General features: G+C 42.9%; 1 protein-coding gene across 2 annotated transcripts in view; it reads left to right on the top strand.

Annotated features, from left to right (window-relative positions):
* wasf1 (WASP family member 1) overlaps nucleotides 1-24,757 on the top strand; it is a 56,442-nt gene that overhangs the window by 1,346 nt on the left and 30,339 nt on the right. For both annotated transcript variants that reach the window (XM_041958595.1, XM_041958593.1), the window contains exons 2-3: nucleotides 22,138-22,292; nucleotides 23,775-23,909. In XM_041958595.1, coding sequence (XP_041814529.1) covers nucleotides 22,160-22,292; nucleotides 23,775-23,909 — 268 coding nt within the window. In that variant the 5' untranslated portion in view covers nucleotides 22,138-22,159. The remainder of the gene's footprint in view (nucleotides 1-22,137; nucleotides 22,293-23,774; nucleotides 23,910-24,757) is intronic.

The following is a 24,757-nucleotide window of genomic DNA, read 5'->3' as shown; positions in this document are numbered from 1 at the left end:
GATAAATGTGGTGTAAATGTAGTAATGGCAGCATGTGATGTATATGAAATGAAGGATTTTACTTATTTGTTCACTTTATAATGAGAGTAAAGAATTACTTTTCTCTGTGCAGATCAGATCTTTATTTTTACACAAGCTGGAATTCTTTAAGTCAAGACACCATATCAATAGAAAACATTGAAAGGGTTTCTGATTCTTAAAACTAAAAGTAGACACATAGCTGTATACACTTGCACCGTCTGGGCCATCATACAATGAAATGCATAGAGAAGATATTCTTTCACTGAATTAAAAGACATTACATTCATAATTAAACCAAGAACATTTTGATACATGCAATCTGTACTATATGTGTACATTTTCCAGCAAAGCCTAGATTATTTATGTAGAAATGTATAGGTTACTGTATGTGAAAGCAGCTGGCTCCTTGAACAAAATATTCTGAGGGCCCTTGCAGCTGTTATATTTATCAGTCTGCAACAGTGGCATCCAAACTATCAGATGACTGACATGAGTGGAAGCTATAGGCTAAGTTTCACAACAGCTCAGACATAAAACATTTGTCATGTTGGCTGAAATTAAAGTTGCCTTCAAGATGCGGTCCAGTGTCTCTCCTTAATATGACACTTACAGAATCAGTGATCACATTCACCCTCACTCAACTCTGAGTGGATGTATGCTGAGGTGTGCCTGCTGTGGTCCTAAATCAGCGCTTTTGTTTTGTTTGAGGCAAGTTCTTTCCCAAGTGGGTACCTCCTGGCCTTTTGATATTATACGTGGTATTTTCGAGCTTGCAGGAAAACAGTAAACACAGTTGAAAAGTAAGGAAGTTGAAGGGTCTATCCATATAACCTGCTCTTTGATACATGAGTCTATATAATAGAGCTTGGTTTACCCGACAAATGGCCTTACCTACAGGTGTATTCCCAGAATAGAACAGAACATATTGCCATGGTTTTATCTGATGCTGTTTGTGAACTCTTTGCTGCGAGGGATGACATTCCTGCACAGCTTGCAGTTCTCATGTTTTTCTCTGTGTTTCAGAGACCCTCGTGATAGAAGAGCTTTGGCATGCCTCCTGCGGAGGCTTTTGGACCTCTCTTATTTGTTGACATTGCTCTGATTCTCTGCCAGTCTCTGGCTTTCTCATGCTCGCAAGAAGAATATCTCTCTTTCTGTAGCTCTCTTTTGTCTCTCTCCACAGAGGTGGAGCGGGGTGATGGTAGGACACACAGAATAACACAGGGCATAATGAAAGAGAGAGAGAAAGGGAAAGAGATGAGAGTAAAATGAGTGATGGCTGCCTGGCATTAGGAGGAGGTTGGAAGAAGGTGGGCCAGGGATTTTGGTAAAGGCAGAGGGAGAGAGAACATTTCTGTGTGTGTGCAATGTGAAACGCCCCTGTACGTGCCACAGACAGACCTCCTATCTCCCAGCTGTTAGGATGCTCCAGCAGCTCCAGCACACAGCAGCTATTGTTCTTCCTCTTGGCCAGGCCCACAGCTCTATAATACTGCTTCTGTCCCCGGTCTGAACTGGCCTAACAGAGGGACACCAGGGCTCAGTTTGCCTGTCTGACTGGTGCTCCTTGTGTCTCACTGCCACTGCCTCCACCACCTCCTTCCCCTGCTTTGTCCGTAAATCTGTCCATCCTTGGTTGTGACAGAGTTTACAACCACAGTTCTCTTTATGTCTTTCCCCTTTTCTTCAGGGTACTGCCCTCATTCTCTTTCTTTCATGTTCCATAACTCCTCTATATGACTCCAGGGGTAGATGTTTAAGCAGAACAATATTTCTGAACACATTAATATAAAAGTAAAAGTTAAGTACTAAAGTGAAGTATGCTGGGGAAAAATCAGATTAGTTAAATGAAGATTTTTTAAGCTTTAAACATTTTTTGAGGATGATTTATTTTTCCGTGATGATCACAGTGCACCATGCCTGGCAAATCAATATTTGCCATCTGTGTCCATACAGAATCATACAGAAAAGTGTTGGGTTACGTACCTTTTACTTCTCCTTCTTGGTCACTTGCGTAGTAATTTTGTCTGTTTGTTTCTATATCTATACAGAAGGTACTTACTGTGATGCCACACCTCTTCTGTCCACTAGTTAGACCACAGCTGCTGTGTTTGAATGCGTGCAAGCATTCCGTCGCTCACCACATCACTTTGATGAGTTTCAGAAAGGATTTGTCTTGCTTTTTTAATGTTCAGCCTGGCAGTATTTTATATGTGCCAGTTGCTGCTTGGCGGACAAAAAGGGTATGCTCATGCTTTCCAGCTTTAAAAATAAACGCACTTGTTTAGACTTACATCTTCCGTGTTGTTACAGTCTAAATGTGATTTAGAGCTGATAACTCACTGCCAAAACAGAAAAAAAGAAAGGGAAAAAGGTTGAACCATGCAATGATGGCTTAAAATCTTGTTAAAAGACTACACTCTACTCATGGGCTTATGGCTGTTTTCTGCAAACTGAATTAAGAAGAAACCTCTTGACTCTGACTCTTCAGTCAGTAATAGCCAAGTATTTGGGAAATGGAGCACCATGGTGTCCTGTGACTGACCTAGATTATTCTCTCTGCTGAAAGCCAAAAGGAGCTACACAATGGGATAAACTATGGACTGTTGAGGCCACTCCCCTGGTGTCAAGTGTACGTTTGGATGGTAAACTTAGGCTGATACCTTTCTCAGCACAATGTGGCCTTGGTCTGCCCCAGGAGTGAATTGGAGACCGGGTTCTCCTCCGTAGCTGTTTGCTCAAGCACTGACAGTGGCCGTGTGTGCCCCTGTGTTTGTGTGTATACATGTTCAGGGGAAGGGTATTCTTAGTGATTATATTAGCAAAACAACAACAATGTATTGTACCTGCCACTTTAGGTCACTGTGTTGTTCAGTCCTATGCATAATCCAGCTCTAAATGCTGCCAGTTGACTTTATTATCGCTGCAGCTGCACTCAGAGCATGCATATATTTGACCAGATTTGATTATGCAAAGTTTAGTAAAACTCCTCCATGCAACACAGCTTACAGTATATTCGCTCCCTCTCTTTGAGTATTTTTGTGCTCTTTTCCTCTCCCTTGGTTTCTGTCTTCCTCGTTCAGTCCTCTCTGCCACTGATGGGTTCTTATTGAGCTGGAACGGCCAATGCCCTGCTCATCATGGTGATGTGTGATGATTGATGGAGGCTAGAGAAATGGGAGGCGAGGCACATTCATCCCGTCTGCAGCTTGAATCCCTCGTGTCAAGACTCAGATGTCCGTATTCAATTACAGACACGCTGCGTTTTCATTCGAATTTTCATAAGCACTCGTTTTTCCTCTCAGTTCCTCTCCTTGCACTGGGAAGGGGTACAAGGAGTAACTAGGAAGAGGTAGAGCGCAAAGACAGTGACGTATTAGACACAAATCCATATATAGATTTTTTGCATCTAGCTCACTCTTATCTTTTCTGTCATGTTTGTTTATCTTAAGCTGTGTAAAAAGCTAAAAATATGACAAAAAATTATCTATAAAAAGGGAAAAGGGCAACTCCGCAGCCTATGATGGGATGCTGAAGGGAACAAAAGAAAGTGCTGAGAAAAAAGAAGGAGAGCAAAAGGGAAGTAGCCTCTTAGTGTCCTAGTGTGTTTGTGCACAGTTTCACAGCAGGGGTGCCTGCGCACACAGACAACTGCTACCTTCAATTAGGAGCCAATATTTGGCCGTTCATTTACAGCTCACAGCAAGGAACCAGCTCTGCTTTGGATTTGCATGCGGCTCGAGCACAAGGCTTGTCTGATATGTGCCGGATAAAAGCCCAGCAGAGGCCGTGAGTGTGTGCTTCCCTTCCATTTCAAATTGAAAGATCGGAAGTGGAGGAAAGCTCGCCTTCCTTTTTGTCTTTGATGGTTAGCAGGTAATGCTAGATTCGCTTAAATCCTCAGCAAGAAAACCTACTCTTAAACACTCATACTCAGCAATCACTTTATCTGTGTTATCAGTTCTTATTATATAGCAATGCTTGGCCATTCACGTGGACAAATCACTGCTGCAGAGCAGAGGTCAGATAGAGGTTATGAAATTCTTAATGGTGAAAGAAGCATCTGCTAAAGATAGACAGTCAGCAGAGGGAGGCTGTGGTTCAGTGGGAGACTGTAGTCTTCCTTCTGCATTCAATGTTCTGCTGGAGGAGATCTAAACTATGCTAAAATTAAGTAAAGTAACAATAAATAAAAATTCTACCATTTAGTAATATGATGATGAAATCAAGGCAATTTCTCATGTCAAATATGGGAAATAGCCTGAGTAGCAGCAGTCCCTTACGTAACTGCCTTTCATTTATAGACACATGCCCACAGCTTGAGTGTGTCAAGACTACTGTTATATAAGAATGGGAAAGCACTTGGTGTCTAAATCTTAAATATGCACTCGTATGTTGATACAGAGTCTATAGATATTTCGATATCTCTCTGACAGTGTCCATAGGCATTGTCTTTTTGTCCTTGATCTGGAGCAGTGGTGCATCAGTGTGTGTGTCTGTGCTCATGTGTGTATGCATGAGATCACGTGTGTGTCCCTCTGCGTCTTTGCTAGCATTAGTGCTGTTGACTGTGCAGCCAGCCAGCGAGATGTAACTGTGAGCCATCATCCTCTTGACATAGGCAGTCGCCACTGTACTGTTTTTTTGACCCATGACACTGCCAGCTATCAACTGGCCCCGCGCAGAGTTAGCTCGGGCTGCAGAGCTCAGCTTTTTGCAGAAATGCAAAAAGGACTAACGCCACTCAGAGCTCAGTGCTGTGGGAGAGAGAGCATGTAATGCTGAAAATGATTTGAGTAGGTACTTGTAGCTGAAACCTGTAATATTTTTGCCGTGTCAGTGTTGTATCCATTTGTGTAGTAGATTGTGGTGGAGCACTAAAATTCGCTACTCTACTGCTCAGAGATTTTGATTGGGTTTGTCTGGTTGCACCTGGCTGCTTGACAGTTTCATTGCTGTCTAACTGTATCACTACAGCACCTTAAGTACAGTATTTGCATTCACATTTACTTGGTCTGTCGAAGCCATTTTCTTTGTACACCAGCAACAATGAGATGAAATAAACGTGGCACCAGAAGGTCTGACATATTTTGGTTTAATTTAAAATAAATCTATAATTTAAGGCTGAATTTAGAATCTAGTGTCGTAATATCGACATGCAGTGGTAGGTGTGGAGAGGGTACCACCATGGCTGACATGCACCTTAAAAATTTAACAACATACAGACAATATTTGAGGACCTAGGGAGCTATAATTGCTCTGCTTGCTCTGCATGTTTTCTTCTATATAGCACCATTTCTTGATCCCTGGTAAATCTAGCAGAATGCTTGATCAGCCATGCTTACTTTCACTTGTTATTTGTGCAGTCCTTCCATCATACTGAGAGAGGTGCACCTTACTGTCTACATGCAGGGTGCATGACTCAATGACAGGTGTGCAGGCTGGTGCGTCTGTTTGATAAATAACACAGACATCTCTAGAGGCAGAAGCAGTCCAGACTGCTTCTGTGCTACAAATATACTTTGTCCAGGCTGAAGATTGGTAAATGCAAAGAGACTTAATAGTGTGATAGTTATTATAGCAAGCAGAATTTATAGCCCAAACATATGAAAGTTTTAGAGCCTTCTTATTGACCTATTGATATGACATATGTATTCTGTATTTAAATTCAGTAACACAACCTAGAAATCATCATTTACTAATGATCAGTTATTTCGAGGCAGTCATAGAAGTCTGTGTACACACAAACATCCATACGCACATACCGCGGTGAGCTGTGAAAGTAGTCCAGCATGACTCCTGTGAACAGCAGCAGATGGACTGCAGTAATAACGAGTCTGCCGTTTGGCAGGTAGTGTTATTCAAGGCTTGTTTAGGTCCTTCAGCTGAGATGCCGATGGGGGATGATAGGGCGAGGCTATCTCTGATCTTTAAATGACTGAACGTTTTTGATTGATCCCAACACTTTGCTATGTGAACTGCAGACTGTGACTTACGATTCATAAAGCAAGATGCTAGGCACGTCACTTGCAAATGTGTATTTTTGTCTGTGTTTGCGTATGTGTGTCTTAATCAGTCCAATCTGGCTAAATGCCAGATCAGTGTTTGGAGTTAAATGGCTCAGCGTGAGCCGCCTGGAGGTAAACCGCCTCCTCCAGCTAAACAGTGATGCAGCAGCCCACATGGGTCCATCCTGCGGTGTAGAATAGGGTCAAAGGTCATTTCACTCTTGTGTGTGGTTATATAAATGATAGTGACGCTTCGAGGCAAGAGCCTGGCTTGTGTAGCAAAGCCTCAGGAGGACAGATAGGTGCTGACAGACAGGCCTGGCCTCGCCACTGGGACTTCTGCCTCTGTTGTTGCAGAGCTTCTTTTTCCATCTGTCTCGCTGTCCATTATTCTTTCCTAGCTCCCTGTATGTTTATTCTCTCTGTCTCTGTCTTTTTTTTACTCTGCCTCACTCCCGCCCTTCTCCCACTATCTGTTTCTTACGTGTCTATCATATTCCTCTCCTTCCTACGTCCTACTTTACATAAGCCAGAGCTGCACAGTTAGTGCTGACTGCTTCCAATGAGGCTAATGATGACTGCCAGTTCTGCGGCCAACATTATGTCTTAGTTGGGCATCAGCAGTGTCTGGGGCTTGACCATTTTTCTTATGTGGATCTACACTGAGTTCAAACAAAGGTAACATGACAGTGGAATAGAGGAAGCAGAAGGAGTGTGGCAGTTGTTCACCAGGCCAGATGTTGCCTGGAGCTTCAAATGAAATTTTCCAGCATGGATCAAGAAAAGACAGAGAAAATCTGTGTAGGTTAATTTCTTTGCCTTTTCATTTAGTCCAGGTTGTCTAATAGCCACATTGTATGACACACAAAAGCAGTGGTTTCGAATATGGGAGGTGGGCACCCCTGGGGGGCATAGAGCCCCAGCAGAGAGGAAGCGTGGATGACTTGGAGAAAATTATGGAGTGAAACAGAGTTGAATGAAAATGCTATGATTTGCAAGAGTTTGCTGATGCTATTATGCTGAACTTTATTTCACTAAAATTCCTCAGTTGCTTCCCTTATTGTAATGGATGATAGGGATATATTACATACCGCCACTGAATTACCATCAGTGCTCTTATTCTAGAAGAGTCACCGGCCTCATTGCTGCCATCAGCAGTTACATACTTGCTTGTTGAGGTGTTCTTGTATGTATTCTGCTTCTGTAAACCTTCTTAGCTTCAGGTTTATAATGACGCTGCTGTTTTTGCAAAGTGATGCTTGGATGTCGAATAGAAGTGGAGGCTGAAGTTTAGTTAGTATCAATGTCTAATCAGTAAAGTTACTTTAGTACTTCTGTGATGAACAACAATTACTTGTGCAATGGCCTCCTAAGGGGGGGACAAAAAGAGCTGGACTATGAGCAAGCTGAGGAGGTGTTAATTTAATTGCAACCAGGTTCTGGTTGCAGAGCGCTGCAACAGTGACTGTGACTGACAAGGGCATGATGACTCATGCACACACACACACGCACACACTCACACACCCACACAAACTCAGGGTTGCAGTGATGAGAGGGACGACAGGCAAACCAAAGTCTGACTGACCAGGATAGATAACAAGTAATCGTATGGAAGCAGTGATAACAACTGCTGTGGTTTCTGGCTCTCTTTCGCTCTTTCACACACACACACACACACACACACACACACACACACACACACACACACCAGCCTCACTTGATACTGAAGAGAAAGCTGGGGGCTTGAAATATGCCCAGTGATAAGAGGGGAAAAATAGAGGCAAACAAGGGGAGAGAATGGGGAGCGAGAGGCTTTGTAGTACCTGCAGGAAGAATTGGATTTGCTTCCCTTTCAAGATGTGTCGATTGGAGAACAGCAGAGAGCCGTACAATGGCTGGTGACAGCCAAACGCGAGAGGGAGAAAAGGGAGTGAGAGGTGCTTTTGTCTCAATCCTGGCTGTCCCATTGTCACCCATATCCCCATCACCAGAGACGAGACACTGCATTGGGCTTGATCTAACGATCAAATCTGTTTGGACTGATTGTGTGTGTGTGTGTGTGTGTTAGCTGTGTGGATGTAGGATTGTGTCTTCTGGCTTGATTTTGATCCTCTGGACTCACATATACAGTACTTTCAGTCTAAATATAGCAAATTGAATCATGCAACCACCTTAAGTCCGCCTCAATCTAAAAATGTCATCTCAGTCCTTGGTAAAACTGGCTGGCAGGCACTGTGAATCAGTGTCTTTATCACTGCTCAATATAATGGCGAATAAGTGGATGACGGTGGCCTTAATTGAGTCTGTCTTCTATAGTGCTGTTAATACAAGACCACATTTTGTCTTCTTTAGCCCCCGTCACGGCGTAGAAATTCATTCTTTCCTACCGCCCTGGCTCTCTTTCCATTTGTATGCAAAAAATGTTCACCCACCCTTTTGCCTAGCGGTGGCATTTTTAAGCATAGCTGTCAGGACTACGTGTGGGTGCGTGGGATGAAGGGTGGTGTGGGTGCGCTGAAATGTCATGAGGCACGGGTCACATGATGCCTGTGGCTGACCTTTTGACCCTTAATGAGCATGCTGTTTCTATAGATGGAAAAAAGCCCTGAGGACGGTGACCAACTGCTGTCTATTTGCCTGCCGCTGTGGCACTACCTATTGCTCAGTGTGTGCGTGCATGCGTGTAGAGTTGGTTCCACAATGTGATATCCAGTGTGTGGCAAAAAGACAGTGATGTCTTTAGTTCATATCAATCCAGTTCATGTTAATACTGGGACTTTTTTTTTTTTTTAAATATCAGAGCAGCAATGATTATGTCAACTAGTTCCTCCATTAAGTGGCTACAATTAGATGATCAGAATCAACTACCTGGTTGAAAGTGAAATTCTGTAAACAGCCTGACATTATATAAATTAAAACACAAAAGGGCACATGAATTCAGTTTATTTATGTGTTTCTTGAAGGATATGCACACATCACTCACACATCATGCTTCATTTGGGATTTTGCGAGAGGCTGCTGGCAAGGGAGACAGTTGGGAGGAGAGGGTGATTATGAAGCTGGATGGCTGAAATAAGTGCAAAAGTGCACACATTGGCGGATTATGCTTGGCAGTTTTGTCGCTTTTCCCTCCATTTGACGGACTAAGATCAGTGTAGAGGTAAGTCTTCTCCCATTTGGTGAAATACTGTACAAAAGTGAGCAGGTACTCAAGCCTTCTCATGTTCATCCATCTTCTTCTTCCTCTCCTCACTAGATGTTACAGCTAATGTTTTACATCCTGCCACCTGCTGTACGGAGGGAGATGTAGCAAACACATCAAACAGGCAGTTATGTCTCCCACCATTTTTAGAGACGTTTAATTAAACTAGGTGATATTTTAGTTGTATTTGTCTTCCAAATGGTTAGGCCATATATCAGCTAGTATTGGTTTTTATCACAGATATGATGCTAATTATGTATTTGAGGTCTCCTTGCCGTAGTTTGTTCACCAAAGAAGTTTACTTTTTGCCTGTGTAATGTCTCTAAGTACATCTCATAGTCACAATAGAACCAAACGTGAGGTATTCTTTCAAAAGTGTTTGCTTATATTATGCGTTCATTAAAAAAGCTGATATTGGCTGATTTATCATTAATGGAGATTTTAAAACATGTAAATCCTGTATCAACTACTACAGTGTACAGTATGCTAGAATACGAAACGCTTGCTTGTGTGTGCATTAGACTTGGCCACATTAAAAAAGGTCAGTTGAGTGTAGCTGAATCATTTAAGACTTGATCAAACCAGAATTTGCTGTCATCCCAGTGGTCAGTCCTGCTGTTCTGTACCCATTGGCACTGCCTCAGGTCTCCCTGCAGCAAGGGCACCTTCACTAACCATCACCACCCTGGCCTGCCAGCATTTTGTTCCCAGAATCGTCTCTTATGCACTACCACAGATTGTGACATTGCACACGAACCCAAGAGACAGCCTTTGAGAGGTTTGCACAGCTGCCCTGGGCGCTGTCTGATCGGTCCAATTTATCCCACAAATTCTCCCTGCCTCCCCTCTTGTCTCTCTTCCTCACTTATCCACCTTTCAGCTGCTGCCAAGTTCCACACAGTTTACTGAATGGTTGTGAATGCGTTGGGGTTGAGCTCTGTCAGCATTGTTTTGCAGAGATGGTGCAGCCAACCTGCCTAGATTTTGAGATAAACCTAGATTTTTGTTCGGTATAGTTTTATCATGGAAAAATGAGAAAAAAGAAAGTTTGACTTCAAAATAAGATTTCATCTGCAGGGAAAAATCCCTGGCAAAAAAAGCAATGTTACGTTGTTTTTAAAGCATTCAACTGGTGTGTTTTCATCCTTGGTTGACACAGTGAGAGAATTTTAAGATTTTTCAGACTAGATTCTTTTAATTGACATTTTTTGTCCCTTGAGGCACTGATTGTTTTACTGCTAAAGAAAAGAAGGAGAATGAATTTAATCAGTAGCAGTCAGTTACTGGGACAGAATATGGTCAGCACCTTTGATTTTTGTTTTGTTTTACACATTTTCTTCCTCTAAGAGGCAGTGGTGCATGAGAGACTGAAATACACTTTGCCTCCGAGCTATATCACCAGACTTTAAAACCGCTCTTCCTTTCATTCTCTGACCATGACATATTCTTACATGTAGATCAAAAGAAACTGAAGAACAACTCAACCACAGTGCGCTGAATTTGCGTCTTCTCTCACCAGAGATAGATTGATAGAGGGGTGATGAAATGACAAAAAATGAAAAGGTGAGTGCTTAAAGGGCACGTCAGATGTGGAAAAGCAGGGTGCCATGTCTTGTAATTCATGTCTCTTTTCACTCAAACTGTTATTGCTTTTGACATATCCCCCTCTGGGATATTTACAGCAGTCAGATGGATGTGAATCAGTACATCACTGTACCGTGTACAGTACTGAATCATAATACCCACTGTGTTGCAATATATTGAAAAATTGCAGTATCAATGAGGTATTAGCTCCTTCTCACCCATAGAAAGCCTCTCTCATTTGTTATCCTGCCTCTCTGTGCTGAAACACAGAGCCCCTGGTGTGGACTCAGGCAGTGATATCAATAAGAGAAGATGGTCTCTTTCTCCTTTTTCTGCTTTTTTTAATGTGCCTCAAGCTGTCACTCTCTCCCTCTTTCTCTTTGTCTCTTTCTCTCTATGGTGTACCCACCCACCCCACACATTTAATTTTAACATGCAACATGAAGCTGAAGGTCTTCTCAAGAACTCCCTTCAGTTCCGTGCATAGACAAAATACATTGAATAGTGCACATGGATTTACCCACAGAGTCACCTGCGGTATTAGGTGGAGAGAATGGGTCAAAGCACACTTGTGTATCCTTGAGGGACAATGCTTGTCCAGTTTCTTTTGACTACCAGTTTCATTTGGCAGGCGTGTTGTTTAAGTGTTTTGCCCGCAAGCTTGTTGGCTGGTTTGAGTGGCATTCCTAAACCTGAGTTTGCGTTGTGTGCTTGCTTTTTTAAGGGTTTTTCCATTCTGATAGCGCTGTCTGTTGTTCGAGCTGAGAGGGGTTGCTGCAGTGGTTAGTTTGTGTGCATGTCCTTCACGTCTGTATGAACAGCATGGGAGTTGGTATAATGAAATTTCCCTCGCAGGCCAAACAAGCGCAGCTGCACAGTGCGTGCATGCAGACATTTATTATTGAGCAGCAGGCTTTCATTATTCATACCAGTGGGTTTCCGTGCATTCAGCAGATAAACTTCTTTGAGTCTGTTTGTTCATCAGACACTCTGCTCATTGATGTTGGCACACAGACGTCTATGAATATTTAGTTGTGCATGTCTACCGTGGAATTTAGCATGTTTGCTAAATGAATGTCTAAAGCAATCTAAGCTCTTGGTAACAGAATACAATGTGAGCTGTGTCCAGCCACTCACTCAGTATAAGGTTCATCATTGATCATGCTGTGAATGTAAAGTATAGTGGACAGACCGCCACTGTTAACTCACAGCGATTTCTTTTCATGCACACAGAAAATATTTGATGAATGGATAGCTTTGACCCTTGCTATCTTTTCCAAAGAGCTGTAGAAAGGAAAATAGTCTTTTTATGGCTAGACAAAGACAAACATTTATATAGCTGTTTAATTTCATGTACAAAGAGTATTGCAATTGCAATATTAATAGTGATTCATATGGGCACAGTTTATTCCACACCGTTAATTTGAATGAAATAGAGGTAATAAAGAGAGAGAGAGAAAAAAAGCGAAAGAAGGGATTATGATTTTGCAATATTGCAGTTGGTACGTTATTGTGTTATTGTTGCATTGTGTTGTTGTGAACTCGTGAAACTTGTTTGCAGCTGCCAGGAAACATTATAACAGCACAGAGAGCCAGCCAGCCCGTGGATCTGTGCCATCTGACTACCTGATTATCATCCGAGTGCCAGCGTGCCAGGATGCTCACTTTGATCATTGCTGGCTGTGTCAAGAGGAGAGGCAGGGCATGGTGCTAAACGACTGCCTTGCTTTGCACCCCTGCTTGATTGGGGCGGCTTACTGTCTAACCTGTACGTACATAAAAAATGGTCATGGACAGACTCGAGGGCCAAAGCTACAGAACTCAGGTGGGGGAAAAGTAAAAAAGGAAGTCTTCCCCGTGAAATAAGCTTACGGCACTTCACTGAGCAGCCTTTGTTTACGCACAAGTTAGACAGAGTGTCAAAAAGAATATCATGAGAAATACAGTGCAGTCAGAAATTCAGTTATTGAGGCGAGGAAATAAGTTTATTATGTACCCGTATCCCTTGCCACAAGCACTCTGTAAAGTTTCCCACTACGGGCAAACCTAGTTAGCATAGCTGTCTGAGCCCAGCCTGACAGCAGTGCTGCTGCAGGTGCATTTTCAGCCCCAGAAAGAGGTGTGTGTGTGTGTGTGTGTGTGTGCGTGCGTGCGTGCGTGCGTGTGCATGGGCGTGCGTACATGCATGTGTGTGTTTATAGCGCCTCACTGGTGAGGGCCTGCAAGGTGTCATCTCACCGCTCAAGGGGTGTCGGCTGGTACAGACTTTTAATTGGCAAGAAGACACACTGGCACATGCCATGTTATGCTCTGCCAACGTGATCAGCTGTGATGGGTGAGGAGGGGTAAAGGGGATGTTGTAGTCTCAAATGGAAGGGATGGTGTGTGTACATGCGCGCGCGTGTTTGAGGTTATTTTTGTGATTCGGCCTACTATTTGCATAGAGCTTCGATAACAACTTCTTCCAGCCTCATGAGTTGCTGTCAGAGAGTTGCACCATGTTCAGTGTGTTCGTTCTGCACATGTGCACCAGGGACCTCATACTGTGCAGAGGCACCAGCTCTCCTCTCCTGTCAAATTTGACAGTCTGTTCCCACTACCATCAGCAAAGCATTAAGACTGGTGTAAGCCCAGAGTCAACTAGTTTGTACAGCATGTTTGGAGCTATTCCAGCCACTCTCAAAGGTGGGGCAGAAAGGCTGCCTTCATAGATCCAAGAGCTGAGAATTAATGAAATGTACATACCAGCGCAAGTAGTTGTCAAGAATTTTAAAGGCATGAGTGTTTAAGAGAGAAATTCTCCTTCTTATTATTGCACATCTAGCCATTCTTTATATAAAATGGGCATGCTTTTTGTCTGTTGACTGCCTGCAAAACTACCAAAGTTCTGCAATTTCAATGTCAAAGAGGATCCATCTTCCCCTTCTACACTCTGCACAGCCCATGTGAAGGGGAGGTGACTGAGTGAGACGGGAGATTTTCTCCCTTTCAGTCCAAAAATCTCTTTTCCAACTTGCTTATGACATCTGATTCGGCTGCAGCCGCAGGAAGACAGCAAATTCAGCACTTCATTGAAATAAGTGATTAAAAATGTCCAGCCATTTGAGCTTCTTTTGAAGGGAATTAAGATAAAATTCTAGTTTTATGTGCAAATGAGACAGAAAATGAAAGAACAAATAGCATTTAAAAAATTAGAGCTGCCTCGTTAGAATAACAAAAATGAGGAGCGAACAAATCATTTTTCCTGTTGAGCCTCCGCAGTCGCAAAGGAAAAGTCTTCTCAACCAAAAGAGCAGCGGGCTCCTAGATAAGTTTAGAGTTTGACAAACGTACATTTATTTTTTTTTCTCCTCCTTTTTTTTCCTTTGGAAAATGAGCTGCGGTAGCTGTCCTGCGCTGCATATCTGCATCACTGATTTAAACCAGCTGCTGGTAAGCTTTGCCAGTGCGATCTGTGCTCCCTGTGCCATTGGCTGCTGTGGCTCTGCCAGTTTCCCTGATTGGATGTCTGTGTTTTTATGTTTGCAGCTGTTCATCCTGTAGGAAGAAACTAAGTCCCCAGTTGTAGTGTATGAGTTCCCAGAATCACTGGGAAAAGGACAAAATGTGCAGGCTAATTTGACATAGAGAATGCGGCCATCTTGAAGCCTTGACTTGGCTTTGAAGAGGTGCCTTGGGGAGAGAAAGGCACATTACTGTGAATTCATTTTGTTTAAAGGCTTACTTTGAGTGTTACTCATGACCTAACTCATGGCTCTTGATGCACACATTGGTATTTCACAGCAATTTAATTGTTGACCCTGGTACAGGTTGCAGGATGTCAATAACTGAAGGCAAAACCTCCTGCTCCTGCTTTTATTGTATTTGTGACAGCACTCGTACGATTTGAAAAAATCTGAAAAAGAGTTCAGTTCCCTCAAAAAAGGTCTAAGAAGGCATTAAAAAGAACTTTTTTCTCTTGCTTTCTGCAGGCAGTAATGTCAGTTATCAGATGTTTTCTTATCTGATTGCTGGCTGTTTGAAAGCATTGTACACCAACAAACTAAATGTGGCATTGTTGTGAAGGATGATTATGCTTGGTTATCCTTTTTTGTGGAGTTTTAGTCAGCACCATCAGGTCTAAAGCACACACTCTCTAGTGCTAGCTACAGTAGCTACGGTTCGTATTATGTCAAAAGGGGCATGTGTCTATTTAAGCATAAAATTAAATGATCTTAAATTATCTATTCGTCCATTTTATGACACTTATCCAGGTCGAGGTCACATTAATTGAATTAGTTATATCATTAGAATGGCATGCTTGTGAAGCAGACATTAAATTGCATTCTATGTGGCATTAAAAAGTTGTGAAAAAGTCTTAAATGTAACCAGTGGATCCAGGCAGAAACTCTGCACCCAGCATGTGAGCCCTTGGTTACAACCAGACTCCTAATCTGTGCCTTGTGTTGGATTCTGTTTCACGGTGACCCCGAGAGAATCAGGTTGACTAACAGTGCAGACCATAAATTTTACACCGCTTGATGATGGGAGGGCTGTTGTTTTAGAAGGCCGAGGCCATTTTCTTTTAATTCCAATCGGCTCCCTTGCTGGTTTACTGCTAGTTGCTTCCTCTGTTTGCCCTGTCTTCTTGTGATTCTCCAGTGCCACAGGACCAGTGAATATGATGGCAAACACATAAAATTGCATCTCTGCTGGATATTAGCTGGACTGTTTTTAGATATGTAGTTTCTATTCATATCAGATGTAATTTGCAAAACAAACTTGAAGAAAGAAAAAAAAAAGAAATACTGGTTGCTTTTGTTTGGTTGTATGTGTGTGTGTGTGTATGTGAGTGGCCATGTATTACTCATGTTGTGGGGGCATAAATGTGTTTACACAGTCACATTGTGGGTACTTGCCTTACTTGTGGGGAGAAAATGCAAGTCCCCATAATGTAAATCACTACATTTTAGGCTAGGGTAAGGGTTAGGGTTAGGCAAGTAGTGGTAATGGTTATGGTTAGGGTCTCCAGGAAATGAATATAAGTCTATGCAATGTCCCCAAAAGTGATAGAAACCAAACGTGTTTGTGTGTGTGAGTGTGTGTGTGTGAGAGAGAGAGAGAGAGTGAGAAAGAAATTGAAGCCGATGGTGTGTCAAGGGTCTGGTATCTCTGCCAGCCCCGCCACACAAAAGGCCCTTGACCTGCTCAATATTGAGGGGTCCTCTGCTATATTGTGTGGCAGTGTGAGTGAGTAAATGCTCCATTAGGATTCATTAGAGCCTCTAGTTAGACATATTGTCCCAAGTGCAATGACCCGCACCACTGGAGGCCCTCCTGCTCTCCACTGGCACGTGCTGCCCCTGACCCTGCTTTGTGCTCCCACACAATGGATGGCGATCTCCCTCTTATTCTCTCCCTCATATTGCATTCATTCATCAATTGCTATCACTGTTTTGACACATCACCCAGATCGTAACCCGTTCATCCCTCCCTTCGCCCGTTCTGCTCTCTTTTTATCCACCGCCTTTGCCTTCGCCTCTCTTGGGATATTAAAAAGTGACCAATGACATCCCACTGCAGACGTTGCCATGGTGATAGGTGACAGTGGGAAGCACCAACCAAGATGTATGGACCGTAAAAGTAGGAGGAGTGGGAAGGGGTGCACAGAGAGAAAAAAGGCTGGCTAGCCCATAGACTGGATGCAAACATAAAAGAAGGAAAAGGAAGGAAAACAGCAGGTATGTGAAATACGTCTTTGTTCAGTGATCACCCCTGATCATTTGATACGTGGGCTGCAGTGATGACCCCTCTCTATTCAACTGGCAAGGCACAGAGAAACCCTAGCTCTCTTACGAAGATCTTTCAGCTTGTTCATTTATTCATGATAAAACTGAAAATGGAAGAGTGTAATTTTCTTAGTGGTAAATCTGTCAATTCTGTCATCCACATCCATTCTTTCATGGAGCAGCCATTGTGCTGAATAGGCAGAAATCTGAAGAGTAATCTCTAGGCAGTCACCCATGCCTCTCCATATGCTTTCAGCCCATTGTGGAATATCAGCTGGATACCATCATGATCACTGACCATGACTGACCATTAACTAAAGTTGCTTGTTATTCTGGCAAGTGTAATTATAAAATAGCCAGCCTGAAAAGGTTTCTACTCACGTTGTTGTAAAAAACTACTACTATGGTCTTTAAAGTGAGTACAGTGGAAGTTTGGAAGTTCTTATACCCCAGACCTGCTGTGGAAGAGTGGTCAGAGAAAGTAAATAACGATACAGGAGAAAATATGCTGTGTGAAAAATATTTAGTGAAGTAGCAAGTAGGGTTGAATCTGGGGCAACTGGATTTGGTTGTACAAACCTGAAAACGTTTCGCCGTCCTGTCTCCAGAAAGCGGCTCCTGACAGTATGGACCTCCTCAGGTTCAGTTTGTGCAGTGTCATATGTTGTGTGCAAAGAGTACTAAGTGTAATCAAATCCTCACTTTCTATGCAAACTCTGTGTGCAACTCAGGGATGATCTGAAAGGCCTCTGGTCCCAGCTTGCTAGATGGTTGCTTTTATTAGCTCTAAGTAGATTATGTGTTCCCCTCATATCAGCATCTCAGTCATGGCAGTAGCAAACTGCTCTAATCGGCTGTCTTCCTAATTGGTTACCTTCAACTAATTAATTCCCCTGCAACACTTACATTTCTACAGTCTGAGGAAAGTCCTGGCACATCAAAAACATAACATCTTTATAATTTACTGTCTTGTCACGCTACACCTGCTACACCATCTATTCTGCTGGATCGTCTCCTTAATCTCTTTCACTTTACAATATCTCACCAGAGCTCGTATAGAATGAGTTTAACATGGCACACCCTGCCACTTGTGCTTATATTTTTTCCTACATTATCAGACAGTTAATATTGTGAATCATCCACGGAGAGAAAAAAGCCTTGACATTAACTGGTGATGATGAACATCCTGTATTCACACGTATCTGGTGGAGGAATTTATCTCTTTTTGGAGCAGACCTCTTGTTCAGTGATTTCACATTAAGTTGTTTGTGTTGCTTATTAAGCCCTTTCGCCCATGCAGGAAGCCGTTGTTTACTGTTTCCACCTTGTTAAGTTGTGTCACATTGTTATTGTTTTGTAAATTTTAATGAGTTTGAGCTAAGTGTCCTCTAGGGATGGGTGATAATCTTAAAATTTTCCAACTGGCCACCCTCCCCCCGAGATGTGTGTGAGCTGTGAGTTTGCTTTGTTTATTTATTAGTCTAATAAACAAACAAACTCACAAAATGTCAAGGATGAAAATACTCTTAAAACTATTTTCCTTATTGAACAGAAAGATACAACTGTGCACCTTCTGGATTCAAGTTTCTTCCTTTCACTGAACTAAGACAAGCTTCATTGCAAAGTGTGTAAAACACACTTCATTCAAACTCAGCAGAAACACAGTAAAACTCACCAAAACCAACTCGGTTAGTTCTTCCATTCTTTCATCGCCAGCTCTGGTTTGGTCAAAATAAACCCTTAATTTGCTGAGTTAGATGTAGAAATATTCTGACTCACTGCTTTTCCCACTACCTCTCTCTGCCGGTGCTGGCCTCTTTATACCACTGGATTAGCTTGCTGACCGAGACGCTCACTCACTCGTTCTTTGGAGGCAGACCATTAAAGTAGAAAAATAGAATGACAAAAATCATCCCAAAAAAACCCAACCGGCAATGAACTCAGGCAATCGTTAACAGCCAATATATTCATCCGATTGTTCAACCCCAGTGTCCCCTAGTTTCTCAATCTTTTGTTGTTCGCTTTCTGTCAGAGCTGGGATGATGTCTAAGCGATTTCCCATGGGAACCCATGAGAAATGACATGAATATTCTCATGGGAGCAGCGCTGTCATATTTCATCATGTCATGTATGGTATGGAAACCTCAGTGGACAGATGCAGCGTGTGTGTGTGTGTGTGTGTGTGTGTGTGTGTGTGTGTGTGTGTGTGTGTGTTTGTGCATACAGTAGTGAGGGCTCGTGTGTGCCTCTGTGCAGAGAGAATCTTCCCTCCTGTGGACAGCAGTCTTGAGTTAACTTATGTCCAATCAGCAAGGCAGCAAACGTATGCTGCAGCCATTAATCACACACTCAAAGGCGTATGCACTGTAGCGAGGCAGACTGAGGAATATTTTGAAAAGCAAGGCAAGTGACTACTGTTTACCCACTAATGATGTGTCAACAAATATCAAGAAAATGTCATTGAGCCAGTGGTACAGTAAAAGGAAAGATATCATCCTAAATCAATGTTGTTTTTTTTTGATACATTATGCAAAGAAACAATCGTGTAACCTTGCTCTGCATGCACTCGATCCACAACAGGGATGGAAGTGGAGCGGTTGCTTAGAATTACCCAGCAACACAGTTTTCAAGGACACAGTACTCTTCCTGCCTCATTTTGTCTGTGTTCATAGACAAACAAGAATTAAGCTAGATCACAGAAGTGAATTTCATCATTGATTTTATGATTATGTGGATATCTTAACTTATTGGTCATTTTTTAAATCTCTGTTTGAAGCTGTCAGCATCTCTCCCATTTGAAAAGCCACCCTGAGGAGGTCAGGCTGGCAGAATCAATATCATCACTAAACACCCATTTCTGTGCCTTTTTGCTATGGGGCTTAGAGGGTAGGAGTGAGTGATTCATCCACTGCCGCTTTGTGTTTGATGACACCATTTTTTTCCTGTTATGTCTATGTGTTTCTGCCATTCCTGAAGTATTTGTTTTTTAAAAAGTCATATAAAAATAAAGTCACTGATCTGGCAAATGCGGAGCCTGTTTTTCTCCCACCTCTACCTAACATGTTTTTTTCTCCATCTGTGTCACCTTTACTTCCTTATTCTCCATCGATGTTTTTTACCCCTTCCCTTTAGATAGACCTGTTCTCCGTCATTCTCAGAAATAGCTCTCATGACCCAGTAGGTAGGAGGAAGGTTGTTAAGAGGACAACACATTCCTTTATGGAGAGATGAAAGAGGAGAGGAACCTTGAAGAGGGAGAGATGAACACGGGGAGCGGGGTACAAAAACAGCGTCAACTTGCCCGGCAGATACATTTGTCATTGTGTGTGTGTGTATGTGTGTGTGTGTCTGTCTGCGTGTTTGTGTTGAATTAGCTAGCATGCATGCATGGCAGAGAAATAAACAAACCTGTGATTGACTGATTTAATTTTTCTTTGCTCCTCTTTTAATCTGTCTCCGTCTCTCTCCATACACCTGTGCCCCAGAGATGTGCTGAATGCGCAAAATGTAGGACCAAGTTGCGTTCTTATGAAGAGAACTGACGAGCTTAATAAAGGGAAATGAATGCCTTATTGATTTCTGATATTAAATCCACATTAATCTGAAAGGAGGGCATGGTTTCAAGTGGGGTGGAATGTTTATGCTCTGAGAGAGTCGGGATGGAGAAGAAAGGTGGATGCACCTCAGCTTCTTGAAGATACTAAAATTAGCAATGATCTTATCTAACTCTTGGCAAGAAAATTAACTTTTCCTTTAGTGCCAGCAATTTTTAATTTGAGATTACGTTCCCATTTTTTTTTTTTAAGGTAGCGCTCCTGAACACACCGTAGATGTTGCATTAAGTAGTGTTGGGCCGTATGTTAAAGGTCAGCACAGTACAATTGAGTTTACACCTCCACCTTGGCGAGTGGAGTTAGCCCTCCATTACTACGCCGTCCGGAGGCTGTGGAAAATGTCAGCGCACGTTGGGTCAAGAGGTATTCCCAATCAGGAGGTGATGTGTGTGTGTGTGTGTGGGTGGGTGATTGAGAGACTGTGGGAGGAAATATAAAAAGCCTGTAAAGAGTGGAGAGGATGTCTTGTTATTTTAGAAGTGGGCAGGGATTTTGGTGCTGTGTTTGGGTTTGTGTCGCAGTAAATCGCCCGCACATCTCATTGAAAACCACTCTAACAATGGCTTAGAGAGGTGCGAGTTCTCATTCTTTCCTTTTATGGACATTTTTGGCCCCATTTAAGACGCTTCCATGATGAATCACCTCAACAAAGCTTTTTACTGGGCTCTTTCTCTCTCCCCTCTAACCATCTATAGCTGGGTCACTTCCTAGAATAGCCTTCCTTGCCCTACATTTTTATGGATACGGTCAATAATCATGTTTATTTCTCAGTGACAGCTACACCGCTAAGAATGCAAGGAGGGGGGGTTTAAAAGTACTAGACGTCAATTAAAGTTTAATCAGTGCTTTAACGAGGCCTTATCACTGTCAAGCCCACTCAATCAGGCAGTCCATGTGAGCGTCTGATCTCCACATCACTGCACACACACACTGGCTCTTGCTGTAATTAAAAATTAGCAGAGAGACTTGATTTTGTTAGCATGATTAACTGTTGCTGTCACAGGGGGAGTTGTGGTGGTAGATAGCGTTTTGCCCTATGCCCTACAATTTCTCGATTTAAACAACATTAGAAGTGTTATAATAAGATACCAACTCATGGTGTTATAACGGGAAAAGTTTGTTTTAATGAGATGCATTATCTAGTAATAACAAAATGCATCATAACAGCTTAGGCTTGTGCTTATTAACAAATGCTAACATGCTAAACTAAGATGAACATGGAAAGCATTATGCATTAATGCTAAGCAACATGTTAGCATTGTCACTCTGTTGATGTTTAGGGCGTCACAGAGCTGCTAGCTACTTGTAGACTCTGTTTCTCGTGGCTCTTTGAGGTAAAAAGGTGTAATAAGTGCAAGGTTGTGCATTGAGTGCACCTAGTACAGTCTCTGTAAAAAAAATTCTGCTTCCAGATCACTGCAGCCTTTGTGTCTTCTGTGGTTTTGGGCCGTCGTCCTTCTTTTTGGTGTTGACGTAAATGGAGGAGAGTTGGGCCTAAGCAGCCTAACACTGCAGCCTTAATACCATTAGCATGGCTGAGTGGGCAGACAAAGTGCTGAGGTTTGTTAGCCCTGGCTATGCAAGATGAAAAGGACACGACAGTGCCAAGCCAGTTAAACAGATGAGGCAACATGGCCGTTAGCAGTGTCAAAACATTACTTCCCTGCTTCTTCTGTTGCATTTTATATTTCTCCAGGATCATGTTTAACTGTACTTATCGTGTTCTGTCATCTCGCTCTCTCTTCTGCTAATGCTTTTCTCTCCATTGCTCTGTTGTGGTAATTCTGGTGTTGGTTCATATCCATCTCTTCTATTGGGTTCAGTGTTGTGTTAAACAGAAAAATCAGAATGTCTGTAACTTGAATTGTTGCACTAGTGAAGCTTTGTCTTCTATTCCTTCTTTTCCCCCCGTCCTGCCCCCCTCCACCCGACTCCTGCAGGTAGTGGTGTCGCAGCAGAAGGATGCCGCTGGTGAAGCGCACCATCGAGCCCAGGCACCTGTGCCACACGGTGCTGCCAAGGAACATCAAGAATGAGCTGGAGTGTGTGACTAACATCTCCTTGGCCAACGTCATACGCCAGCTCAGCAGCCTCAGTCAGTAGCACGCGCGCACACACACATAGATACACACATATTCTGCATTTTAATTTATCATTTTTACGTGCTTTTTGTCATCTAATAATATTTTTCTTTCTTATACTCATTCAACATTATCACTGATGTCTTTTGTTTAATACACCTTCCTGCAAATAGGAACAATATGTATTTCACTCCCCTGTCCAGTTAGTTTCAGTTCAGTGCACCTGCAAAACAGCTGCCGCACACTAAACCTAGCGTAAATTAGTCTTGCTTTATCTGTAAGACCCACGTTTTAATGCCTCACATTTCCACACAGAGAGAGTAAAAGTGTTCAGTTATTAAATCCCAGCGCACCACGGAGCATCTCTCTCCTGCTGGGTGCTGTCAGACGGAAGAGTCAATCAAAACGGACGACAGTAGAGGAGGTGGTACCGGTGTTAGTTTCAAAAGTAGCTTAGCCGACCTCACCGGCAGTCAGAGCAGAGAGTTGGAGCAGCCAAGTCACGATGCCCTCTGCCTCCGTCACCCTTTTCTACTTCAGTCACAGTTTCGTTTTGTGTTTAGACCATGTCAGAGTCGGCCTGTAAAGTTTGCAGCCTGCCACGCTGTGACGCAGCTGAAAAAGAAGTGCTTTCAACTGACATGAGGCAAGTTGACTCGGAGGCTTCTCAACTCACGGCTCCGATTAGCGACTTTGAGTGGGCATCCCTGAAACTGTGCTGGTTGATTTAGTAATGAGCTATCTATTAGCCAGTAAAGAGCAGAAATAAGCTTTAAGTTATTGTGGTTTAATAGCATAATGAACACGAATAGCATAATGAGTCCAGTCCCTCATTCTTGCTGCAGAAGATATTTGGTGATTTGCCAATAACGGAAGTCATTGCCTACTTTTAGCTGGATGGAAGCTGGGATCCACTCTAAAGTACAACAAAAACCTGTCTGAAATGTGTTACCATGTGAAGCAAAAGTAATTTGCCTTCCTCTTCAGTTTAATCTGCATCTTTCTGTTTTTCTAACTCCGGTATCTCACAGCTTTATTTGTGTAAACACTCACATCTCCATCAGAGCAGTCAGCCTTCAACGATACGTTCCCTACGGGTTTCCAGTCTCCGCGCACTGGCATGTCTCAATATCAGTAATTGCACGTCATTAGAATTATGATGCTTGACACAGAGGAAGAACAGCACTTCTAGTTTGCTGTGATTGTGTCTGACAAAGTATTTTGGTTTACCTCTTCAAAACAAAAGGACCTGAGTGTTGTAAATTACAAGCCCACAGAGAGAGTTGATATTAAAGATAACTAACACCTACACTGAAGTGAAATGGCACTTAGGAATAGCATGTACCTATTTTAGACAATTAACACATTTCTCATTATCTGCACATACAGAAACTACACATAGTTGAGTAGTCATGAGTGTTCCAAGAAAAAAAAAAACTTTTCTGTGCCTCTCTGTGTGTGTGTGCGCATGTGTGTGTGTGTGTGCATTCGTGCAGGTAAATATGCAGAGGACCTGTTTGGAGAGCTGTTCAACGAGGCCCACACCTTCTCTTTCCGGGTCAACTCTCTGCAAGAGCGTGTGGACCGCCTCTCCATCAGTGTCACACAGCTGGACCCCAAAGAAGAGGAATGTGAGTAACACACACACACACACACACACACACACACACACACAAACAGACTTCTTTCAGTGATGCTGCTACTGCACCAAATTAGATTTGTGCCTTTGTGTGTGTGTGTGTCAGCTGTGTGATGGAGCTCGCCTGCCTGCCCCCCCTCACCTCCAGTGTTAATGGCTGTTATTAAAGGAACAGTCAGCTATGAGACGGTGCAGCATTTTTCATAACCCAATAGTGCAAACCCCGGCCTCTATTAGAAACATTGTGCCAGAGTTTCAGTTTGATGGGATGCTTGTTTACCCACTAAAGGCCTCCTCTTTGTGAGGAGAAATTGGATCTATGGTCAGGCTGTATCTGAGTTGAGCAAATATATAAAGGAACGCGATAATCGCCTGACTGTCAGGTAAGCTGGGTTATCCTGAGAGAGGGGAGGCGGGGTGACAGGGTAGCATAGCTTGAGGAGAGTGCAGTGGGTGCAAAAGAAAAAGTGAGCGAATCACAGCAGTGTAATACCATGCTCCAAGGCACCGTATCGATTTCCCATGGGCCAGCAGTGTGTTTACGGCTTTGCACAATGCTACTCTTAACTGCTTCCTTGTCACTGACACGGAGACAGTAAAATACTCACAGGGTTACCCTCCCCGCTTATGGGTTTTCAGTGAATGCGAGCACAGGCTTTGATAACACTTTACAAGTCAATGAATTGTTTCTTTTGCAGAATCATGGGTCTGTGTGTCAAACACAGTCGAGGAACGGACTCTTCCAGGTCCAGATTACTCCGACTGCTCACCCTAACCCTCCTTTGTGTTCTATCCTCCATTATTCTCCCTCCTCTCACCACCTCTTCTCCTCACTCTGTC

Source organism: Chelmon rostratus, chromosome 18 (genome assembly GCF_017976325.1).
Source record: "Chelmon rostratus isolate fCheRos1 chromosome 18, fCheRos1.pri, whole genome shotgun sequence".
Lineage (NCBI taxonomy): Eukaryota > Metazoa > Chordata > Actinopteri > Chaetodontiformes > Chaetodontidae > Chelmon > Chelmon rostratus.
Note: the sequence above shows the minus strand (reverse complement) of the source record. Positions and strands in the feature narration are given on the sequence as shown.